A 25,138-nucleotide genomic window follows, 5' to 3' on the forward strand; every position below is an offset into this window, starting at 1 on the left:
TCTCTCTCTCTCTCTCTCTCGCTGGCCCTTTTCAGTGGTCCTCATCCACAGTAAGGAGATAGGCTTTTTCTCTCCTCCGCCACCTCCATCTTTGAGATAAAGCACTGGCTTTAGGTTTCCAGCAGCAGCAGCAGCAGCAGCAGCAGCAGAAGAGGGCTGGCGCTGCGGTTGCGCTGGCACACATTCAGCGTGGGCTGCACACAGTGTGAGTGAGAGGGACCCGCCGCATCTTGTGGATTTCTTTTGCGTACAAGCCTCGTGTACATGGTTCTCCCCGCTCTCCCTCTGTCACATCCAGACCAGGAGTTGGTTTCACTTCCCGGAGAAAAATGTGGCATCGCGCAACAGCGACAGTCCTGGTTCTGTTGTATCTGTGGGGGGACTCGCTGGCCGGGTTTCCAAACCAAATCAACATTGGTAAGTTCAATGGGATACTCTGACTACATGTACATGTCTTTGTTCACATGGTCTAAATAGGACACGTCTCTGCAAGTCGCACTGATTATATGATTTGCATAATGTGTTACCAAGTTCACTTCTCATACAGCCAGAAGATTGTGGGATCCTGCGCGTCATTCTAGGTGGTTTGGTAAAAAAAAAAAAAATAGGACTGATCCAAATAGTGCAAACGTTTCAGTATCTGCAGTGCATTTTTTTTTAGTAAGTGACAGTCTAACACATTCGTTTATTTGCTTCCTTTCTATAAATGAACTGTTCAATTACAATATCCTGACCACGGGAGTTAAAAGAAAGTGCATTGTATGTAGTGAATTCATTAGAGCATTGTTATATGTGTGACATTTTCTTTCCTGTAGGCGGACTGTTCATGCGCTCTACGGTGCAGGAGCACAGCGCCTTCAGGTTCGCTGTCCAGCTGTATAACACCAACCAGAATGCGACCGAGAAACCCTTCCACCTCAACTACAATGTTGACAACCTGGAGTCCTCCAACAGCTTCTCTGTCACACACGCCTGTGAGTAGTTACACAACGTATGAACCGGTTGATGAGCAATTTCTCTGCTGCAGAACAGCAGGAAAAACCTCATGATTTCACAGTTTATGTTTTAAAAAGAAGAAGCTGTAATGAAGAAGAAATATGTATTGCTGTAAGTTTCTCAATGGCCAATTGGAAAATTGAAAGGCTGAAATTGGTGTTTGAATAAAATGAATTGGCCTAAAGAAAATAGAAAAACAGACACCTGCCAAGGGTCTGAGCTAATACAAAAACTCCTCTGTTATGCCGTCCAAAACTCACCAGCTGGATGAGCATGATGGGGCCTGTAATTGGCCAAACACAGTGATTTTGTAAACTGAGTAATTCAGTAATTCCAGAGACACTGTTGAGCAGCACTTAGATGACTGCACTTGAATGTGGGGAAAACAAACATTGCTATTCTGGTTGCTGTAGTATCTGGCTGTGACATCCGATAAACACCATAAGCGATCATTGCCTGTTATAAAGTGTGTTGCGGTGGCGGCTACTGGTTAAGTTGGTGGTATTATGCAAATTGTTGCATGTGATCTTGTCTTTCTCCATAAAAGTTCCTGTCTCTCCACTATCAAATGAAAACATCTAATTGTAATTTATTACCACTCAATATAATGCAGGATAGCCATCTTTAGGTTACCCATTTGTCCATGTATTTGGGTCCATCAGGCTATTTGATTGGCAACCCCTTTGATAATGATTTAAAATATCACATAAGGTTATACCAACAGCACATTAGCGTAAGCTCTTCTTTCTACACCTTTGATGTACAAATAGCCTACTGTATCAACTGTTACATGCTGTATTCCATGTAGTCATCTCTACGAACATGATGGATTTGATAGGAAGGGCTGTGGAGTGTGAGATGGCCTCATAATTGGTCTACCAGTCACTCCTCTGCCATGTGGGGCACCAAGCTCTGCCGGAAGAATTAATTTGTTATCCTTCTTCCCACCAACTGCACTTCACGCTTAAGGATCAGCTCTCCAAACCCTGTCAGCTGCTGTAGAGACGGCTGTGTAACCTAATGAAGTGAGAAAAAGGCCAATAAAGAGAGGAAAATTGAACACAATCGTACCTCATACATCTAGGGCTCGACTATGATGAAAACGCAAGATGGTGTTGAGATGATGTAGTCGGTGAGAGCAGCGGGAGATAGCAGTAGAAGTTTCAGTGAGATGCAGGTCTACACACACATCTTGATGCGGTTCGACCGCAGCCTTGCACTGTCGGATGCTGAGTGATCACATAGGGGCGTCTGTGGGGTCGGTGCTTAGCTCAAGGGCGCTTCAGCAGTTGTTACTGAGGAAGAGATGAATATTACATGCTTGGCTTGTCAAGATCAGGTGTAAAGCACAAACCTGTTTTTCATTTCAAGGAGCCCAAAAGCAAGCTGTTATATAAAACCCCTCATCCAGAAGGAACATTTCTTGTGACAGTGTCAATGAGCTGTTTTCCCTCCAGTCATCTTTAACCATGGGTGAAAGAAGGTCCTTTGCATTTAATCTAGAGGATAGTGCTTTTAATATTGTCATCTTATCTTCTGCTTTTATTATACAAGGTATTGAATGGAGCTAAAAATATGTTTTTCTTCACCATGTGGTGCCCTGTACAGTTAACCTGGGTGAAAAGAGGCCTGTTGAATTAAAATAGCAATAAATGTATATTTTTTGGTTCATGCAACTATTAAAGATTCAGGCCATAGCCAGGAATCCATCTGACTAAACCTGAATACATTTTTTTCTTCTTAAAGGTTAAAAATAAAAACAAGACAATCAGGAGGATTCATTTTGGCGAGATAAGCTGATGCAAGCTAAGCGAGATGCTTCCCAGTTGAAAAAGACCACAGAGCAGCTCATTATGCAGACCAGCCGGGCCAGATTGTGACTAAGAAATTGCTTAAAAACGCACCAAACTCAATTATTCTTATTTTTAGTAGTTTGGATTGCATAATGTCCTGCTTGCCTGGCAGGTGTTGATGTAGCAAATGAATGTGATTATTATGATTTGACACATTTCTATTCTGGCAAGAATGACAGGTTAGTCATTACTGTGCTTTCCCACAGCCCACATTGGTCATTTTTTTAATAATAGATTTTTAGGTGAGCAAGTGTTAAGAGGGGACTGTCTCCAAAACTTCCACTTTTGTATTTTGTATAGATAAGAGGAATTACTTTTTGCTCCTTTGTTGCGCTTGTTGTATGGCCCCTGAGTGGAATAATGCAGGACAACAGTGCTGTCCTCGAGCTGGGTCAGTATGTAATGATTGTTACAAATCCCTGATGGCAAATGACTGTGTTATTGGCAGTGTGGATCAATAGGTGGAAGGCTATAGTCCAGCAGCAGTGTGTGTGTGTGTGGCTCCAGTTTGTTCTCCAGTATGGAAAAATCAATTCTCACCAAGCTTTCATTTTCTCTATCTGTCTACTAATTTATGGCTGTTCTCCAACTTCCCCTGGCCAGAGACACTGAATTTGATGCAAACCTGTAAACAGCCAATGATACTTTGCAGCAAACTATTCCCAGATATTGCAACTTGATTGAATTGATGCCGACAAAGAGAACTTCACTGTGCTTGTTGTGTTTATTATCTCACCAATTTGTGGCTGGCTGGACGGGAAGCTGCAGGATGTATTGATGTGACACCTTACCCCAGGCTAGGACATATTGTGTGCGTAAATGCAGAAATGGGAAGGTTATATCCATTAAGACTGGGGTCAGGGCAGGAAGAGACAGCAAAGATAGAGCCCCTGGCCCGGCTGGACAATGGGGTAAAGGTTAAACCAAGTGCGTGTTGGATTATAGTTTTTGGAAATGCTGACACAGCAGACCGTGGAAAAGGATAATTTCGCCTTTTCTTCAAAGGATTTATTCAATGTATAATTAAGTATCCATGCTTATTATGCTGATTATCAATACACAATTCTAAAATGCTTGTAAATAAATTACACATTTTAAAACATTTATTTCTGAGTACATATTAACTTACACTACATGTTGCAAATGTCATGTCAAAAGCCATGCATTTTTAAAGACCTTCCTCCTTCAAATATCTTGTCCATAGTGGCAGCAACATTAATCTATTCAGACCAGAATTTTTCCAGAGATGAACTTTAAATTCAATAAAATGTCATTGTGACAGTGTGTTTCTTATTAGAGCGTTTGTTATAGCCACCCATACTCCCTCTGCTGTGACTCAACCAGTGTGATGCTGCTCAGACAGAGGCTAATGTTAGAGCACTTCACTGTGTAGGCAACGGACAGTTCTACTAATGCTGCATCGACCAGTTTATGCAGCCAGATCTCCTCCTCCTCCTCCTCCTCCTCCTCTACTTCTTCTTCTGCATTATTAGGACTATGGTGAATACATTGACTCATAAGACGTGTCCAAATAAGGACAATTTAGTTTTTTGCAGTGCTTGTATGCAAATTTGGTATGTGAAAAAGTATGCTTACAACACTGATGGTTTGAGCTAACACTATCCCTTTATTCTTTAACTTGTTGTTGGCATAGAAACGCTGCAGGCAGGGGATAGAGGAGCAGCAGCACACATCGGCAAACTTGAATGTGCAATATAAGATACTTCAAGATTAGATGTGTTTTTACTAACGAAGAAAAGGAAAGGATCATGTTCAGCTGGTGTGAAAGTCACATTGTTCAAAGCTAGCTGTGGAGGCTTAATTGTGAGCTCTAATGTTGTAGTATTTATTACTTTATTGAAGGAATAGAATAGAAATTTAGAAAGTGAGATGAGAAGATTGAAACAAGTCTCAAATGCTAAATGTACAGCCAGCATTAAAACTGAAAAGAGGGGAAAACAGCTCCAAAGGTCAAATTTACTAATTACAATGTTGCATCTTATTTGTGTCATTTGTGTAGAAACCAGAATGCAAAAAGGACACCTTGAGATATTACAGAGGGATTATGTGCCCGACTACTGTTGGTTGGGCGCAATAACTAGTATCTTATTGCCTCTGTGAGGTTACCAGGCAACCAGTGAAAACATAACATTTTGATTAGTAGGCTTTTGAGTTGCTGGCCTTAGGGCTGAGCCAAGCTAGCTGTTTCCCCGTTTTCTGTCTTTGTGGTAAACTGAGCATATTTACTGCACAAACACAAGAGCGGTAACAATCTTTTCTCTCAGAACTCTCAGGAAAAAAAGCAAATGCATAACGTATTTCACAAAATGTTTTACTATTCCATAAAAATGTACAAATGCAACATCTCACACACAGCCATCATTTCAGAAGCTGTGAGGTTTCTGAAAGAAAAAAAAAAGCTCATCAGAGGATGTTTTCACTAGTTGGATGTTTAGAGTTGAGAGCTTTTGAAAATATTAGAATATCTTAAAATAAATGTAAATTTGGCAATGCTTCACACAATTTTTGCTGTATTAACCATAGTACAACAAACATACGGGAACATAACTAAACAATACGTAACAATCTTGGATCCATCATAACTCGTAATTATTTAAACCAACAAATCATGAATGATGAATGAGCACCAGAGACAAGGTTGTCAAATTGTTTGGCCTGAGGGAGAGCATTCTGCATGGTAGTTTCTACCTTAATCCACACTCTCTCTGGCCAGAGTAGTAGAGGTGTATACATACACACACAATAAATTGTTATTCAATCTGTTTAGTTATTTTATTCATAGCAGCATCAGAGTCGCGGAGTTCACTGATAATCACAGGACAAAAACACAGTTTACGCCTAAATGCAATGATCAAAACATATTCATCACCTCCACTTAGATATTTGGACAACCAGACATCTTGTATGTTTGTTTTCTATTTGAAAGCTTTAAATGGATCCTCTGGATTTGGGAGCCCTTGAACAGAAAGCATGTCCTTTTCTGACGATGCACTGATAAAAATATCCAAGTTACTGCCGCTGCAGCCAGAGTCCTGTCAGTTCTCATGCCCTGCCCCAAGTTGACAAGTGCTCATCCTCAGATGTGTCATGGTGTTCTCATTGGGGAGCATAATAATAACAAAAAGCTTTCAGGATATCTTTACAATAATTGTGTCTAACTAAAGCATCATTTCACTTGCAGGCAATGCCGTTTACTAACCGATACTTTCACTGACATGAATACATGCTTTGACCCTTAGTTTAATAAGAGCTTTTAGGGCATATGGCTGTGGGGTAACACAACACTCATGGGTCATCATGCAGCGTGAATACATTAGCTGTCTTTGAACAAGGGAGTACTGATGCTAAAGAAACGTCCGCAACCACAACAGTAGCTTTTAAATAGCAGTTGCCTGAAGACAGATCAGTCAGTCAAGTGCAAAAAGCAAAATGTATTTGGCCACACAGGCTCACAGCACAGTAATTGTAGGAAAGAATCTTATTTCTTGTTTTTCCTCAAATGGTCATGAAGCCGTAAAATGGCGGAATAGCACTGGATAGGTTTCGGGGGCAAGCCACTGGAGATGTGTAGTTAGTCTTTCATCCTGTGCATCAGAATGTGCGTACATGTCAGCGCTGTAACGGAGCGACGGTGATCACTACTGACAAGCTACAGTGATGCTGCAGCAGTTTGTTGCAGTCTTACACAACGTCCTTCAGGGAGGCTGCCTCTGAAAGCTCTGCTGTTATTCACTAAATGTTACCTGAGATTATCCAAGGACAATTACAACTACACAGGATAACTTAAAATAAAACCAAAGATGCCGTCGGGGCAGTGAATAATTTAGAGGGGCTGCTTTTATAGAAAAAGAAAAGAAAAGTTGGATGAGCCCTAGCTGTTGGATGTCAAGAATTAAAATCACATCGAGTGCTTCAGTGTTTTTGGTGTTTTAAATTTACAGGAAACCACATTAGTTTATCATTCATACTTGATACTATATTTTCTCCGTAGTGAGACATTTGTGTCACGGTATTTTACAAGACTGAGCACCAGAGGTGATGATTAGAGTTAATGAATTGTGAAAATTTTAAGAGTTGTGTTTAATAATGCATTTTGAATCCATAAAATGATTTAATTTCATGGACTAGAATGAAGAATTTTGATTTTGTAATGAGTGAATTGAAATTACTTTCCATACAGAGTCATACAATTTCCCACCCTACCCCTTTTCTTGATGGGTTTTTGACATAAATCCATTTTTCAGTGTCCTCTGCAGTATTACAGAGTTACAACCTATCAAATTGAGTTGTTTTATTCCTCTGTTTCTTGTTACAGTGGTCCTTGGACGATGTTTTTGCAGTGTATGCAAAACATGTGTAGGTGGAGTGTTCGCAGCGCTTTTACTGCGGTGCAGTGAAATATTAAAGTGTATTCTTCCGTACAAGACTCCAATAGCCACAGGCCATCTCTGTGTATCGCTGCTGTAGATTTTCTTCAGTCGTGTTCTTTCAGCACGTGGGTTGAATCCAGTTGTATTTCTCAGATTAGGGATAATCCAACAGTGTTGCCATGATCTTTATGTATAATGAATATCTGCAGGGGGTAACCTGCCGGAAGAAAATGTGTGCTTTCACAAAGCTGTAATCTGTAGAGAAGAGGGAAGCCAACATGAAACCACACCGCCTCAGGAAAAAACACCTACTCAAGCTTCAGTCCCTGTATGCCCTCTGCTTTCTCTGTGGTCGGTCAACTGGGATGAATTGCACAACAATGCAGACTGTTATGCGGATACAAATTTTAAACGCTTGAATGTCATAACACAGTAATCATTTAAACCTGCAGATTTTCATTTTTCATAATTTATTGAAATTGAACTAGCACATCTTAACAAGCCTTTGAGTAGAATGAGTGCAGTTTATTAAACTCAAACTACAGCGGGTAAAATAAGTATTGAACACGTCACCATTTCTCTCAGTAAATATATTTCTAAAGGTGCTATTGACATGAAATTTTCACCAGCTGTCGGTAACAACCCAAGTAACCCATACATACAAAGAAAACAAAACAAATAAGTTCAGAAATTAAGTTATTTGTAATAAAATGGAATGACACAGGGAAAAAGTATTGAACACGCTTTTTGTTAGTAATGACAGCTTCAAGACACCTCCTGTATGGAGAAACTAGTCGCATGCATTGCTCAGGTGTGATTTTGGCCCATTCTTCCACACAAACAGTCTTCAAATCTTGAAGGTTCCGTAGGCTTCTTCTATGAACTCTGATCTTTAGTTCTTTCCATAGATTTTCTATTGGATTCAAGTCAGGTGATTGGCTGGGCCATTCTAGCAGCTTTATTTTCTTTCTCTGAAACCAATTGAGAGTTTCCTTGGCTGTGTGTTTGGGATCATTGTCTTGCTGAAATGTCCACCCTCGTTTTATTTTCATCATCCTGGTAGATGGCAGCAGATTTTTATCAAGAATGTCTTGGTACATTTTTCCATTTATCCTTCCTTCAAAAGAAGTTTGCCAGTGCCGTATGCTGAAAAACAGCCCCACACCATGATGTTCCCACCTCCAAACTTCACTGTTGGTATGGTGTTTTAAGGGTGATGTGCTGTGCCATTTGACCTCCAAACATGGTGTGTATTATGGCATCCAAAGAGTTCAATTTTGGTCTCATCTGACCAGACTATATTCTCCCAGTATTTCACAGACTTGTCTAAATGTTGTGCGGCAAACTTTAAACGAGCTTCGACATGCTTTTTCTTCAGCAATGGAGTCTTGCGTGGTGAGCGTGCATACAGGCCACGGCGGGTGAGTGCATTGTTTTCTTTGAAACAATTGCACCTGCTAATTCCAGGTCTTTCTGAAGCTCTCCACAAGTGATCCTTGGCTCTTGGACAACTCTTCTGATAATTATTTTCACTCCTCTGTCAGAAATCTTGCGAGGAGCACCTGGTCATGGCCGGTTTATGGTGAAATTATGTTCTTTCCTCTTCCGGATTATGGCCCCAACAGTGCTCACTGGAACATTCAGAAGTTTAGAAATCCTTCTGTAACCAATGCCATCAGTATGTTTTGCAACAATAAGGTTGCGAAGGTCTTGAGAGAGCTCTTTGCTTTTACCAATCATGAGATTTTTCTTGTGTGACACCTTGGTAATGAGACACCTTTTTATAGGCCATCAGTTGGGACTGAACCAGCTGATATTAATTTTCACTGACAAGGGGCAGGATTGCTTTTTAATAGCACCTTTAGAAATATATTTACTGAGAAAAATGGTGATGTGTTCAATACTTATTTTACCCGCTGTAGATGAGATGCTGTGAACAGTCACTACTTCAAAGCTCATGTGCAATTCAGAAACATGATGCATTTGGTATCTTTTTCATCAGCCATGTTAGAGGCTCAACATCAGTCCATCAGTCGGTCCCCCACTTTGTTCCAGACTGAAATATCTCAACAGCTTTTGGAAGAATTGCCTTGACATTTTGTCCAGACATTTCTGTTGCCAAGAGGATGAATCTAAATGAAGTTTGGGGATCCTCTGACATTTCCTCTAGTGCCAGCTGCAGTTTTACATTTTTGGTTTTGACTGAAGTATCTCAACAACCAGTGGATGGATTGCCAAGGAATTTGTTTGCAAAACTAATGACATATCCGTCTGCCTCAGCTGCACTTTATGTTAAGCACTATTCAGGAAATGTTAGCCAGCTACAATGCTAAGTTAAAATGATAAACACAATTCCATGTTTACGTAGCAAAATTAATGCAGTCAATCCAATCCATATGCAAATAACATCTCATAGTCAATTTCATTAGAGTCCATTGTGAATTATACTGTTTGTCAGTAGCCAGTTTTCCATTCAAATTTTAAGCTATTATTGTTAAATCCTGTGAAAAAGAAATGAGAATTAGGCGCATCTCCATCAACTTGGAGCAAATAAATTTGACTACAGCATTGTTTAGTCAGAAGTTGTGGCTTTAGGTTTTGCATTACGCATGGCTGTGATCCCCCAGTAAACAGAGTAGAAGAAGAAGTAGAGCTCGCTAACAGGCGGCAACCTCCAGTTCAGAAAAGGAATCCAATGCTAAAGAATTGCATTCTTTCTAAATGACCCTACTTCTCACTTGATTTATATTCTCAGTGAACATTGTGAACATGAATTTATGATCTCATTCACTAGTTCCAGGCCTTCCTTAATACAGCATGATGACCATTTCGTAATTATTATCTCATTTAGAGTAAAATAGATCATAAAGCAGGTAGGTCGTCGCTACCTTGTGATTGACAGGTAACTACCACGATGTGTTCTGTGTTTTTGTCTTACAACATTAACCTGCAACCTCACATGTTTTCAGCTAATGAAAATTAACTGTAATGTTTTATTACTTAATTATGTCTGTTTTCAATCCAAGCCTTTCATTTAACATGCAGCCACTCATGCTAATTCAAAACCTCGTCTGCTTTATTCTTTCAATCAGTACTGATGAAAATTGAATTACAGACTTATCTTTACATATCTTCTGCTGAGACATTGCCTATAAATAGAATGCATTTTTTCCCATGCCTGTGCATAACAATTGCATTGAAAAGTTAGCCACGGGGCATACATTGGATAAAAACATAATATATACTTATCATGGTTCTAAATTATTTAGGTTTTCCCGCATTATGAGCTGTAAAAACAAAAACTGTTGTTGAGTAGGTTTGCCTCTTATAGTCCAAAGACATGCAGATAATAAATAATTTACAGAATATAATATGATTCATATGTATGAATCCAATACCATACACCCACAATAACAAAAGTAAGTTTATCCAAACTCTTCAATGTTTCAATACATGCTGCCCAGTGCATGTTGGAAGGGTTTGACCCCCTACATGCATCTGTTAAAGCAAAAACTGAGGGTGAAAATTGGTTCTTCATGAACTTTGTGAACTCTGATGGTCGCATGGCTACAGCTGTTTAGAAACACCTGCAACGCTCTATAATGTGTTGTTGCTCAGGTGTCAGACACAGTCACAGATTTTCCCACAACATCCCTGTACGCTCTGTCCAGCTGACACTCCAAACAGCGACTGGCAGAATTCAAAGGCATGTTACCTGGAATAACAGGGGAGGGATCTTGGTTTTATGTTATGACCCTGCAAACAGTCATTCAGAAGATAGCACAGCATAGCTGCTCAGCTCATTTTTGCCAAGGAAACACTGATTCTGCGTGTCTGTCAGTCAGCACATTTCCAAGATTTGTTGCATCCTCTGTCCAGCCTAGTAATTGTTTCTCATTAGAAGATCCCCTTTAAAACTTAAGAGAAGAGAGATATTGAATAGAATAATTAGTCTAGTGAACTGGCTTCAGTTAGAGAAAATCTGTGTGGCATGATGGGAAATGGATCACCTTGATTGACAGTTCATAGTTCTTTCCACAGTTGTAAATCATATAAAGGTTCAGAACCCCACATGGGACATCAGGGGAAACCTGATGTGAGAACCAATGTGACATTACATACATTATTACGGTATACATTTGGCATTGTGATTCATTCAGTTTATGTCCCCCTTGGTATTGCATGTAATCACCATTGTGGTCCCTGACTCTTCATCTAGCGCCAATGTTAGCATGCTAACACGCTGAACTAAGATGGTGATCATTGCAAATATTACACCCTGAGCATCAGTGTACTGACTAAGCCCTAAACTTAGTAGTACTGGTTGTTGATTCCGTTTATAGTTTCCGACGTGCGCCCAGCGCGCTCCAATTACCGCAAAAACGAAGACAGTTCAGTTTATTTTGCTGGTTTATTTTCCTTCCAATAATACACAGCCGCAATAATTCTAACTCAAAATACATGTAACAAAACAATAAACCCGAATTCCTCACTAAACTAAGATGCATTAACACACGGGGACACGGGCACACGGGCACAGTCGAAAAACTGTTTGCTTCCCCATCAACAACAACCTGTGATCAGGTTCAATCAGGTTAAATGCCTCACTCTGCTGACCCGAGGTCAACTGAACCACACAGCCCCCTAGTGGCACGGGGTAAAATTACACGAAAATAAAGCACATTTAATATGGCTCCTACAATCAGTATGTTATCACTGCCATTGTTATCATGTCATGTTAGCAGGCTAGCATTAGCATTTTGGTCAAAGCACTACTGTGCAACAGTACATCCTGACACTTAGTCTTGTTAACTATTCATGCTATTATATTTGAAAGGTGCAAGTAAATCAGATGTTTTCGAGCACAAGGGCGGTAAAGAGGTCTTACATAATATAGTTAGTATAGTGTATAAACATGTATGAAGGATTTACTTTGTAAGGCTTTGAATAGATGTGAGAGCTCTTCATGCTTAAAGACAGAATTGAGAAACATGCTTCACAGTAGCTGGTTTAACGTCTGCTTGTTCGTTGCACATTCTGCACCTCTATAGGGCAAATGGTGAATATAGTGTATTTAGTTTTTCTAGTTTGTCTTTGACCCCATCCTTTATATTTTGGTAATTTTGGGACCGCAGCTGCACGTCTGAGTCAAGTCCTCTGCCTTCATCTCTTACCGCTCATGTGACCCTGGTACAAATTGGGTATTCCCATATGGCCAACACAGCCTCCCTCTCCCTCGGGGAAACAAACTGAAGTCCTGCTGCTCTTGTCTCCTCAAGTATCACTTCAGGCACGGCTCTCAGACAGCAGCAGAAAAATTACGTTCTACCAAGAAGCCGCACCCGCAGAAACAGGTTATTTGTTATTGTCACAAAAAGTAGAGTTGTTGTCCTCACTTTGTCCAAGTGCAGTATCCAATTCCCTCAAACCTTAAGGCTCTCACCAGTGACTCAGTCCAAGAGAACTCACCTCCTCATCTCAGCGTGAGGCCTCCTCTATCATTTTCCTCATTCTCACTTTCTTGAATGCAAGTAAAGATTTCTCACTGTGTGCGGTGTTCCCTTTTCAGGTGAGGACAGCAGCAATAGAGCTTTAAGGATTCACTTTGTAGACTCTGCTCTGCTGTGCACATACACCACAGGTTCATCCCTTAATCAGCAAGTTTTATGATAGACTCAAAAAAAATGATTCCTGCAGCTGTCAGCGGGATAGACCCTCAAAGCTACAAAGCCCCGAGTTTCAGGAAGACGTAAGATAGGGTTGGTGCTACTGGAGCTGCAGCATCAACTTGTTAAGTTGGATGAGATGGCAAGAGCTGAAGAGAAGCAGAGAAATGGTTGAGGGTGAACAGGAGAAAAGCAACAGTAAAGACAGGCAGAAGTGGGTGTTGGTGATGGAGGAAATAAGACAGAAGTGGACTGAACGAGAGGGGGATATTTTCCAGGTGGACATTAATCATGCATATAAAGCGTATTTGTATTCTGAACAGGAATGCACAGAGCCTGCAGTGCAAAGAAATAGCTCCACATCCCCTCTGTTGTAAAGTAAATAATGCGAATCTTCATTTCTGACCATGATCAGGGGGATTTACAGCAGCTGACTAGTGTTTACTGCTCCATCAGCCCAAATATATGATTTCATTGGTGCTTTAGCGGAACAGGCTGTCTTTTTCACAAAAAGCTATTGTTCCCATTTTGAGAAAAGAACTGAATGATATTAGATAATGTAAAATCTTTTATTGCTCCCCTCTATTTTCTTTTTATTAGCATTAGGTGAATATTTGAAAAATCTGAGTTGTGGTGAATAATGTTATCTGCCAAAAGAGCCACTGCGAAGCACCCTGAATCCAAAACTGGATAGAAGAAAATTCACTCTGACATTTTTTCAAGGGCGAGGCTTATTTAACTGTTTAGGAAAGGCCTATCGAGTCCTTATGTATGTTGACTTAAAATGAATGCTGAGAAAATGGAGGGACAGAGGAATAATAAAAATGAATGAAGGAAAGATTGCACCAAGCTATGAAGTATGTCTGTGTGTCTGAACCCCAACCTAACACGTGGAGAAATCATAGAACTGTAAAATTGAGTTCATTGTGTTTGCAGACATAAATATATATATATATATATTTTTTAATCAGATTTTACCATCTCTCTCAAGTGCAGTTAAACCTAGCCAGTGCCTTTTTTCCCACAAAGGGGACACATTTAAAAAAAAACTTTAAAAATATTTTTTATAACCTTTTGTGGCTCCAAAGAGGCTTAAGTGATGTTACTTGAGGCATCGTCAGTTTGGGTTTAAGACTACAAGTTTGAAAAGCCTCCTGTCAGTTGCATTGTGGGTAATGTGAGCACAGGGCGGTTACTGTGACCCTACAAAACACATTTTTGGCCATGACTCAATAATTCATACTATAATTTATACAAATTTCATATATGATAAAATTATGGATGTAATCTGCGACTTGACTGGTTGGCGGAGGCATACTACCACAAGGCCGTAATTCTAGATTTTTAGTCTGACAATGTGTGATGCTAAGGCAGTAGAGTACTCTTTTAGCATTTCTTTTGTACCCTTACTAAAAGTGAAATTCCTCCGGTTTCTTACAGGGTGGACTTTCCAAAGAGTTGCTGGATTTCAACCTACAAATACTATCAGTTAATAACATGATAACAACATAATTAAACATTGATTGGAGATACTTAGCAGCCTCACTGAACTGTGTTGGAATCAGAAATATGAGAGCAACACTACTGGTCAGAAATGTTGAACATTTGCTTCAGTTATTACTAACACAAAGACAATGGTCATATCCCTGATTGAGTCCGGTTTAGTGTTACTAAAACCATGTATTATGTACAAATAAAAAAATAAATGTTAGCACCTTGTAAGTCCAAGTGTCTGATGCACTAAATGTTTATGTCCGGAGCTTCAGAAGGCCCGCAGATGGCGGCAGATAGGGCTTGTTATAAATCTTTTATACTGCAGCACAGCCCGGCGCTTGCACATTTGCATGCTCATGTTTCAGGGTATTTGTCCATTAAAGAGCTGTGGCCAATGCACTGATTTCCCCATTATTTCTAGTTGATTACCCAAGCAGTTGCATTTAGACCAAGGAGAAGTGAAGGGCACCGGGCAGCGGAGCATGGCCATGGGGAGCAGACATCCCACATGGCACCCAATTATTCAGATCGCCGCTGTGTCACTAGAAAGATTAATGCCATCATGAATCCCCCCCCACACCTCAAGCTTGTATTAAAGTTTGTACCCTCACATTTGCCATTAGCGGACTCAGCTTTTTTAACTTTCAATATGTTAGGACATTTTGACCTTAACTTTGTTTGAAAGGCCAGTTTCCTGTCTGTCGGCATTCCTCCTGACTGAAAGAATAGCTGATCAGAAATGACTCTGTTTTGACTCTGTGCTGGTCCCTGTCCTAACCCTGCTCTCTGTCCCCGTCACCAGTCTGCTCCCAGTTCTCCCGAGGAGTCTACGCCATCCTCGGCTTCTACGACAGGAAGTCCATGAACACTTTGACCTCCTTCTGCGGGGCGCTGCACACCTCCTTCATTACTCCCAGCTTCCCCATTGACGCTGACGTGCAGTTTGTCATCCAGATGAGGCCCGGTTTGCGAGGAGTTGTTCTCAGTCTGCTGGACCATTACAAGTGGGAGAAGTTTGTCTACCTTTACGACACTGACAGAGGTAAGAGCGGCCCGCTTGGAGAGTAACACAAACACAGCTATTGCAACACCACAAGCTGTCAGTTGAAGGCAGAGGAGTAGTGCAGAACATCTCGTGGCTAGAGAAAGTGGAAAAAAGTAATTGGCACGCCAAGCCCTGCTCATGCAGAGGTGTTATTGTACAGAGTATGTGATCAGTCTTTAATATGTAAATCCCTCATTCCCAATCTCCATCCTAAGTGGTCTGATACATTTTAATCTATGCCGGTAATGATCCTGAATTACCTCTCTATGTGACTGAATGCTGCTGCAGTCAATAGCTCCTCGCTTTGGAGGAATGAGTCATTCACAGGTGCTGCTGATCTGCCGCCGTAGTACGACTCCAGCCGCCTGAGCCTCTAATCCTCTCCGATTATCATTTAGCTCTAATTGGATTATATAAAGAAAGAACACAACATACTGTAACTTCTGCATCTGCTTAATGGCCTCCCGTTCCACTCATGTAGGCCAACTATTTACAGACTTGGGTCTTTGTGTTCCTCTTGAGGGTCAGCATCTGGAGTGGCTGAGTTAAGAAAACAATTTGTCTGTGTAGATTGGACCACAAGCGGGCCATAGACTGTTTTTGGCAGCAAAGATATGTGTGATGTGCTTCCATTTGTGTGTGTATGTTTGTTTTTTTTTAACTCATGTTTAAATCACTCAAAAGAAGTAGAGATTTTCTAGGTGCAGTCTCTGCAGATAAATGTGCCAAACGGTTCAGAACTCTGCATTCCAAGTATTTTTAAACTGACATAGAGCATTTCTAGGACAAGTACACTCCTTCACTTCCCCCGCCTCACTTTATATATTTCAAGGTTAAAGTGGGTGTCTAAGATAAGGCTCAGTCATGAAACTTCTTTTCCCAGAGCCCTTTTGTGCATTTTTTTGTGATATTTTTTTTTATATAAATGTGTATATGTCTTAGACAAAGTAAAAGCTTCTTGAAAGTCTTATGACAAACAAAGATAAGAGCAACACTTCCATAATTGTGATGTATATGTTCATGCCATGTTTGACCTCATTAACGAAAGAGGTTGTTAGTGCTCTCAATGTGGGAGGGGACCTCGTTTCATTGGCTGGCTGATATGTCTCAGTGTTTTGGTGACAGATTGTAGAAGATGATAATTGGTTGGCTGGCGTGGTCGATATAAAATGATTAAGCGGTTTATAGCCTCTCTTGGGCACAATCACCCTTCTCAGAAGTGCTCCCTGATGTGACCCTTAGAGCTTGTACCTTTTTTTTCGGCCTCTCTCACCTGCTGTGTCGAGGCTGACGGGTCCACCATCTGTAAAACTCTGCCCGTTTCCACAGTGTGACGTAGTGGAAGCATTGTAGTTTAGGATAGATTCACACATGCCGCACAGCTTGTGTTTGCTGAGACGCTAGTTAGCCGTCCCATTTTGGCTGCCAGTCCCAGCCCGCTCCTCCCCGTCAAGGCCTTGAAGCAATATAGCCAACATTCGTCCAAATATCAGTTTAATCTTCATTATAGAAAGAGGGCTATATTTAAGACCGAAAGAGGAACTTGAAGGGGGTTCTCGAGAGACTCTTTTGTGAGTGACTGTTGATAGTTTGTGGAACAGTATGACAGTAATAGGCTGTCGAGGCGTTTTGCAATGCTACGTGAAAGGCCTGTCCCTTAACAAGACACTGACCGGAGCCTTTTATCAGAACAAAAGCAAAGGCATCTTAAAGTCAGTTTGAAATTGGAAAAATCATTCAAATGAAACAGTCGATCCCCTGCTGTCTATCTTGGGGAAGTGGACTCTGTATTCCCTTTCATCACAAACCATAAGATTCATTTTTTTTTTTTATATAGCCCAAAGGCATAACTACCATCAAAAAGGTATCTGTATGATAGGATTTTGACTGTAATAGAAAATAAAATGCCCAGAGATACCACTTAATGTACCCATGCATAAACCATCAAATATTACTGTAATTTTTTTATTTGTATCTCAAATTGGAAATAGCATCGTCATCAAATAGGTTCAGCTTCACTTTCATGCCTTCCTCTGACAGCAGTATTGTACTGATATATACTGCTTTAACTGACATACTTGTAGTAGTGATCAAATAACGAGAATGTTATGAGTTTGTCTCTCACAGCTGCTTCGTACAGATTCAGAGTCTGTTTCTGTTTCAAGCAGTCCGTGTCTCATTAGAAGAATTAATTCTTTGACAAATATAACTGAAACTACACAGATCTAAAAAAGCACAACAAAGACTTACGCCTTCACACACATGGGTCTTTAAAAATATGTTTTTCTGCCGCAGTGCATCATCACCTATTTATCCTGGACGTACAGGCTATGAAATGTCCTCATTAAACAGACTAATGGCTGCTGGCAGAAAAGACCTCTTGAACCGAGGAACATCTGGGCATAACCAGCTGGCCACTGAAAGTAGGACCACACCAAGTTATTTCATATTTACATAGTTTACTACAAATCACATATACTGCTTAAATACTTTACTAGGGGTGCCACAGTATACCATTCATGTCAGTTATTAAAACTTAAAAGTGCAATAATTCTCATAAAAACGATGCCAATTTACAAAATAATTCTAATAATGAACCAATCCTCCTTGGTTAAAAGCAGCTACAGTGTTAGAATGACAAAAAACATGCTGTGTATATAATTGGGTTTTGGCTACAGTTCTTTTAATGACTTCTACTGGTTGGCTCTAAGATAACAAAGATTGTACTGATGCCAAGAGAAAAAAAATTCCAACTGCTAGATACAATCTGAAAAACATTTCCATAGAAAGAATCAACAGACAGAATAACTTCTTCTAATGTGTGTCTTGGGGGTGATTTTGAGAAACGTTGTTTCATTAAGAAAATATTAAGAGAAGTACATTATGTTCCCCATTTTATACCGGGAGACTGTGTTGTATTACAGTTTGCATCTCTGTTCTAGTCCTCTCCTCTATGATGACCTCTACGTATTCTGATTAATGCAGTGGTGTGGATGTTGTTGCAGACAGAAAGTCTGATACTTTAGGACTGCAACTGTCTCAGCTTCTTTTTTATAATTATTTGTAGCATTTAATATATTTAGATGGTGGTGGAAGAAGTACTCTGAGGTTAAAGGCCTGCATTGAAAAAGTACAAGTTTTAATCAGCATTATATACTTAAAGTATCAAAGGTAAGATTATTCATCATGCTGAAGAATGGAGCGAGACTGTGTAACTTTAAACAGACTCAACCGCACAATATTCCTCTTACATGAAAAGTTGAGTTCATAAGAAATAAAACACATCCTTGTTTAATCCAACACAAAACAGGAGTTTTGCTGTTACGACTTTACTTAGGTTGATATCAGTATTATTAGCTTATGGTGGCTAATGGTAACTTACTTAAGATGGAATGTTTTTAGCATTTACAATCATCCAATGAAGCAACATAGTCGATCTTTAATCTATAACACAGTGATACATCAAATTATATGAACTTATCATATGTTTTGTGTCTGAAAATGAATTTGTTAAGTGTCTTTATCTGTGGGATAATTGCAGACCATTAAAGAGTATAATATTTCCATCTGAAATTTAATGGAGTAGAGTTCTTAAGTAGCATGAAATGAACACACTCAAATAAAGTCCAAGTACCTCAAAATTGTATTTAAGGACCGTGCTTTAGTAAATGTCCTCCAGATTCATGAACTCTACATAATGCAAACGAGATCTGAATCTCTTTTTGTTGCCATTAAAATGAAGGACTACAATCTAACAACCTTAACTGCATCTTTTTCCTGCATTCTCCTGCTCTTCTGACAAATTACGATGGTGGAGAATTTGCATTCTATGTGTAATCACACTGCCCTGCTGCTGAATGTCTGGTTGGTTTCGTCTCCGCAAGGAAACGTCTGATTAATTGCACACTGCTAAAGAGCTGCACTCAGCAGTCAGGCACACAGGCTCATTAACAGAGAGTGGGAGAGTGGGAGAGTGGGTGGGAGAGAGAGAGAGAGAGAGAGAGAGAGAGAGAGAGAGAGAGAGAGAGAGAGAGAGAGAGAGAGAGAGAGAGACCGTATGGCACAAAGCAGCTGTTCCACTCTGTGAACACCTTACAGCACCTTCACTTCGAGATGGACATATATCAATAGGCCTTGACCCCCTCCTCTCTGGGTAAATACTGTTTTCCTCCCAGGCCCTAATATTGGAATTCATCAATCAATCTCCTCTGCTTGGAGAGAGCTGTCATCCTCCCTGTTCAAGGACTCTATTATGCCTCATAGAGAACATAGAAAGAACAAAGGCAAGTGTAACTGGGAAACACATGTAACAGAATAAATAACTAGTGTCTGATAGGTACTTTTTAGTTAAATGTGTTTCAAAGGACTCTGTAGAGATGCAAATGAAAAAGTACAAGGCTGACACTTAAAGAAAAAAGATTCTCCAAGGTTAGACAGAACTGTGTCAAATTTAATAAACTTTCAAAAGAGAACAGTGTCTTTTTCTGTTGTTTTCTTAAGGAGAGCATGTTTATTTGGCTCCATGTTTTCGAGAATCCTCTCTGACTCAGTGAATGAATTTAAGATTATCTGTGGGAATCAGATTGCCTTAAATTTACATCAGGGAATGGAGTGTGTTTTGAAAGGCAGTTTTAGATGCTGTGTGAGTGAGTGTGTGTGTGTGTGTGCAGGGTGACGTCACCGGTGGAAACTTCAAAGAGCTGTGTGCATTCAGTGAAAAGATACAGCTGAGGCGGTAGCTGTAGTGTTTCTGCATGAACCAAACCTCTTCTGTTATTAAGTGCTCACTGCGCACTGCCAGACGCTCAAAATGGCACCAATAGATCCATGCTCATCCACGCATGCAGAGGCAGTGCAGCTTGAAACCAACATCAAACAACATGTAAGCTGCAGACTTTCTGCTCCACACTGCAGTGTCAAGCCCATTGTATCTTCGATTTCATGTATATGAATTATGAATACAAAATATCAAACATATTCCAGCCCAGGGAATGAGAATTCATAAAATGTGATGCTTGTATTTCCTGGCATTGGATGATTTGCAAGTTACAGACTCAGGAGATTTATATGACACACTTTGTCATGGACATTCTTGCTTTCAAACATTAAGACACATTTTCTCCATTGAACAGATTGGCCGACAGGCTTCCATTGCAGAGATGTGAACACGCTACTGTAGCTACAGCAACCTTCAGAACGACATTACATAACTTTAAACAGTAGCCTCCCTTTTTCAAATCTTTGTTCTGTGCTTGAAAAGGGGAGTTGCAACACTTGGCCTCATTACAAATAGTCTGTTCTCTGGGCAGCTCTACGTGACCAGCTGAATATATGCGAACAAAGTCAATACTGCAGCAATCTAGGATGCATGCATTGCTTAACTGGCAAAAGTGGACAGAAAATGTTCATGTGGATCATTCCTCTGTGTCCTTTTACACAGCTTCCCGGTATAGTTTGCTTAAAACAACCTATATTTCAGTGTAAATAAAAGGACACCTGTATCAGTGCAGAGATCATTGTTTCAGGACCTTGGACAGTTCCGACATCCCTCATAGCTTTCAATGCCCTCTGTTCTGTGAGCTGTTTCTAATCTATTATTTTACCATCCTTCACGTTTTCCTACTAATAAAGTATTTTTGTATATTACTGACTAACTAAACAATACACTTGAATTAATAGGTGGAGAAAGATAACAAATGTCGATGCATCCATGCAGGGATGAGAATACACTGACTACATGGTTTGAGTATAAAAATGTGAATCATGTGCTGTTGCCTGTGAAACAGCTCTCTCTACCACCATCATCAAAACATCCATAAGGGAATATGTTTTGTCAAAATGGTGTTCATCCCATTTGCCTGGTCGAGAAATCGACCAGGCAAATGTCTACACAGTTAACATAGGTGGAAAACACTGCTGTTTGAGGGAGTTTGAGAAGAATCTGAGCAGCAACAAGGATTTTGCTTATAGAGCTAATCCCTCTTAACTAACTCAAGTTCATTACATTTTAAAAGTTAAAAATGTAATCAACAAAGGAGTGCGTTGGGTGGGTGGAGGGAGTTGCACCGGCAGATAAATAGTGAGAAGTGTCAGGTAATAATGTTTGTGCTGTACACTTCTAGCTGTTGCTAGCTACACAGTTGTGAATGAGCCGATGATTGCGAAACATAAATAAAATGCTGTTTGTCAATACAAGCACGACTTCATTGCTCTGCCTGAACTAGTGCTACTGTTCATTAGAACAAATAAGCAGAAGGGAATGTCGGTGTGTGTTTAGTGTTAGGCTAATCCAGCAAATTAACTTGACAACCTAAATCACTTCATCATAATCTTAATGTAGTAGTGACATAAAGAATTCCTGCTACCACTGTATAGGTTGTAAAATGCTTGGCAGTGTTATTGCCTCACAGAATGCATTGTTAAATTGTCTAACCCTACTTATGTAGACACTTAGTGTAGATTTAATTTGTCATCTGAACATCATGGCCTAAAGCTACTTTCTTTTGATCACCCTGATGTTAGGCCATTATGTAACATGGTGGTGATGTATGATGAGCTGTAGCTCAATATCAAATGTCTGCCTATGTATGCACCAGGTTGTAGACTGGGTTTTCAAAAAGTAAAGGTATTAGAAAGAGTTTGGGAGTTTGGTAGACATTGGTGCCATTCGCCATGAGCACTGTCGCATTGAGTCACAGAGATTTCCTATCACCTATTAATGACCTCCAGAGGACAGACAGGAAGTGAAAGATGGAAAAACAACTTTTTGCAAGAAGAGTAGTGGTATATCCGATTGTGGATGTGTCGTATTGTTGCCTAAAGTGGGACAATAGTTAAATGTGTGTTGTAATTACTTTAGAGAAGCTGTTACTGTTATCTCACTTACTTGTGTTTGTTATGGAGGCATTTAAATTAATTTGAGACCTGCGACATAATATCAATGCTTTCCTTTTCTTTCCACCATCCTTATCATAATGCTGCAACTTAAAATTACAAATCAATACACATGGTAATTTTATTCATTGACTATCTAATGAGTAATCTGTAAAGTGTCATCCAATTTATTCTCCTGTTATTATTACTTTTTGCTCCTGTCGGCTCAAGGAGAATGCAGGGGCAAGCAGTTCAGGAGCAAGAGGTTTATTCCGGCAGCCCCTCAGCTCTACATTGTTGTCTCTGCCGCTCACAGAGAATGAAATAGCCCCGTCTTCAAATGAATAGAAAAGAAAATGAAGCTGTACGAAGACGAAGAGTGAGGGAAGGAACAGAGGAGTCAGCAAAGCCTTTGTGCCTAGTCCTGCGTCAGAAAACAGAAAATGGCACATGGGGCCAAGCACTGTCAGACATGCTGTCAGATGCACCGAATGTGTTTTACTCCGTGAATTCGTAGCCCCATTTCTCCTTTTCCTGTAAGATCCAGCTTGTCCTATCCAATCTGCTCTAACCTTTCTGCTTAACGTGGCCGTGTAAGAAACCAGGTAACTAATAGAGCGCCGCTCTGCTTTAATGGCACTGCTTTGTTTATGGCTCGACTCTTGTCTCTGCGCTGCTCAAATGTCTCTCATCTATTTCAGGACATTTGCTTTCAGGATAACACAAGGCCATTACAACAGTAGTCTTTTTGCATTATGAAAGAGATTGATGTGATGTGCGCCTCCCTTTTTTGCCCCAGAGAATACGCCATTTTTATTTGCTTAAGCGATGGGAGGGTGTTGTTTTTTAGGGGAGCTGAAACAGGCAGTTAGTGCAGCTCTCACTGATGGGCATGAGCCAGTTTGCTCCATTCCTTTTTATGTGGTTCTAATACAAATATATTCGCTTTATATGTATGTATGCTTTATGTTTTTATGATGGGAGAATCTGAAACATCTTTAAGTGCAACAAAAGTAATGAAATGTGAATACAGCTTACATAAATGATGACAGGAAACACAAGGAGAAAATTGTCAACATTCTGTTCACAACTTTGCAGCCGTCATTAAATATAAATAATCAGTTTGATAAGCTCTTATCAGAGATTTGGCAGGAGTGGATGGTGTGGGGGTGCAGGGCTCTTTGCAGTTCAGATGATTTGGAACAGGGAGCTGTTATCTGCATTGGTCTGTATTGGGAGTAGGCGTTGTTAGGCTAATTGTGCTCAAAAGTGTCCTTTCACTGACATTTGGCAGCTTTAATGGTTTTTATTTACCCGGCTTCTTTGTGGAGCCGGATATAAGCTTAGAGATTTTTGGTGATTCCTCTGAAGTAGGTTCAGAAGCTTTGTCTGAGTCCCCTTTTGGTGCCGCGCTTAACTTTGCGCTCCCAATGACAACAGCGCAGTTCAGCTGCCTGCATAAGAATTTTTTAAAGAGGTCACCTTCTCTAGGGAGGGGGAGGGACGACTGAGTCACAGTTGAGACCACACACCACGCTCAGCCGTCACATGTGAGCCGCTGCTCAAGACAGACAAGTAGAAACACACGGCCAGGTGCCAGCAAAGCATCAGTCCATCTCTTTCTTCCAACTCTGTTTGTCACAGAGGAAATAAATCTCTTGGTAAATGCATCATTCTACATTTGATCAAATATTTTTCATTCGGGATTTAAAAAATGTAGGCCTCAGCAAATTTTTTAGTGGAGGAAAGAAAGACAAAAATGAAACAACATACCATTTAGAAGATGCTTTAATACAACACACTATACATAGCTGAGAGTCACCTACATTTTCATTTTTCAAAGTTGAACCCAGTAGTGCTGTAACCCTTTCTAAAAACCAATCGTCTGAGCTGCAGAGAACATCGTATCAGAGGAGTGCTGTGTGCTACTTAGCTTAGCTGCAGGAATTCCAATATCATATTCTTGTCCCATTTTCTTTTGGGTTAATAGTATGTTAGCTTTTTAAGACAGCATATATTTGTGTTACTCTGTACCGGGTTTTTAGCAGTTGACATATTTTGGCCACCTCATTTAGTTTGCCCCTCAGCCAGATTGTTTTTGGTTCTCTGCACTGCAAATGTCACGGTCATTTGCATGATATTAAAACTAACCATCGTCACCATGTCACAGGTCTGGTTCATGCCAGCGCTTATCTATTCAAGAAGGCTATTGTCGTCTCTTCTTACTCTTTGAGAAGCAGCCACTAAAAACAGACTTTAGTTGTAAATGATGAAAGAGCAAGCTGTCCAGTTGAGTACTGGTGCAGAATGAACTGCAGAGGAAACAGATGTTGCAATAGCTCAAAGCTTGCTTTTCCCTTTTGTGTGTGTGTGTTGTGTTTCTCTCTATGTACTTCTGACTTAAAGGTGCTTGCATCACTCCATCAAATGTCAAGAAAGATTAGATCAGATTTACAAAAATCAGCTATGTAAATGTGTCTTCGTTTATCAACGTTATTCTTGACTTACAATATTTACAGCCTGACTTCCTATTAACATAAACTGCATTAATAACTGACAATTGCCTATTTACTTATCCAGCAGCTTCATTATCTTTTATTTGGAGTCGTCTTCTTGGTCACCTGGTGAAGTCCAATATTAACTTCACCAAAACCTTCTGATGAAAGATCCGCTATGTTCGCTAGCTAGTCGCTTACTTTGTCTGTCATGTGGTACTAAGCAGATAGTGTACAGTGGTGCTTTTTTGATGAAAACCGCTGCCTGTAGGCCACAAAAAAACAATTTATGAGAGCCGTTAAAGTGATGTATCATTAAGCGATA

The 25,138-nt window shown here is 40.2% G+C and overlaps 1 protein-coding gene across 1 annotated transcript in view; it reads left to right on the forward strand.

Annotated features, from left to right (window-relative positions):
• The first annotated feature begins 329 nt into the window (after positions 1–329).
• Positions 330–25,138, forward strand: part of gria3a (glutamate receptor, ionotropic, AMPA 3a) — a 66,857-nt gene continuing 42,048 nt past the window's right edge. Inside the window, exons 1-3 of the mRNA XM_054625269.1 lie at positions 330–417; positions 816–974; positions 15,203–15,442. Of these exons, the coding sequence (XP_054481244.1) occupies positions 330–417; positions 816–974; positions 15,203–15,442 (487 nt within the window). The remainder of the gene's footprint in view (positions 418–815; positions 975–15,202; positions 15,443–25,138) is intronic.

The sequence above is a fragment of the Anoplopoma fimbria genome, chromosome 24, assembly GCF_027596085.1.
Source record: "Anoplopoma fimbria isolate UVic2021 breed Golden Eagle Sablefish chromosome 24, Afim_UVic_2022, whole genome shotgun sequence".
NCBI lineage: Eukaryota > Metazoa > Chordata > Actinopteri > Perciformes > Anoplopomatidae > Anoplopoma > Anoplopoma fimbria.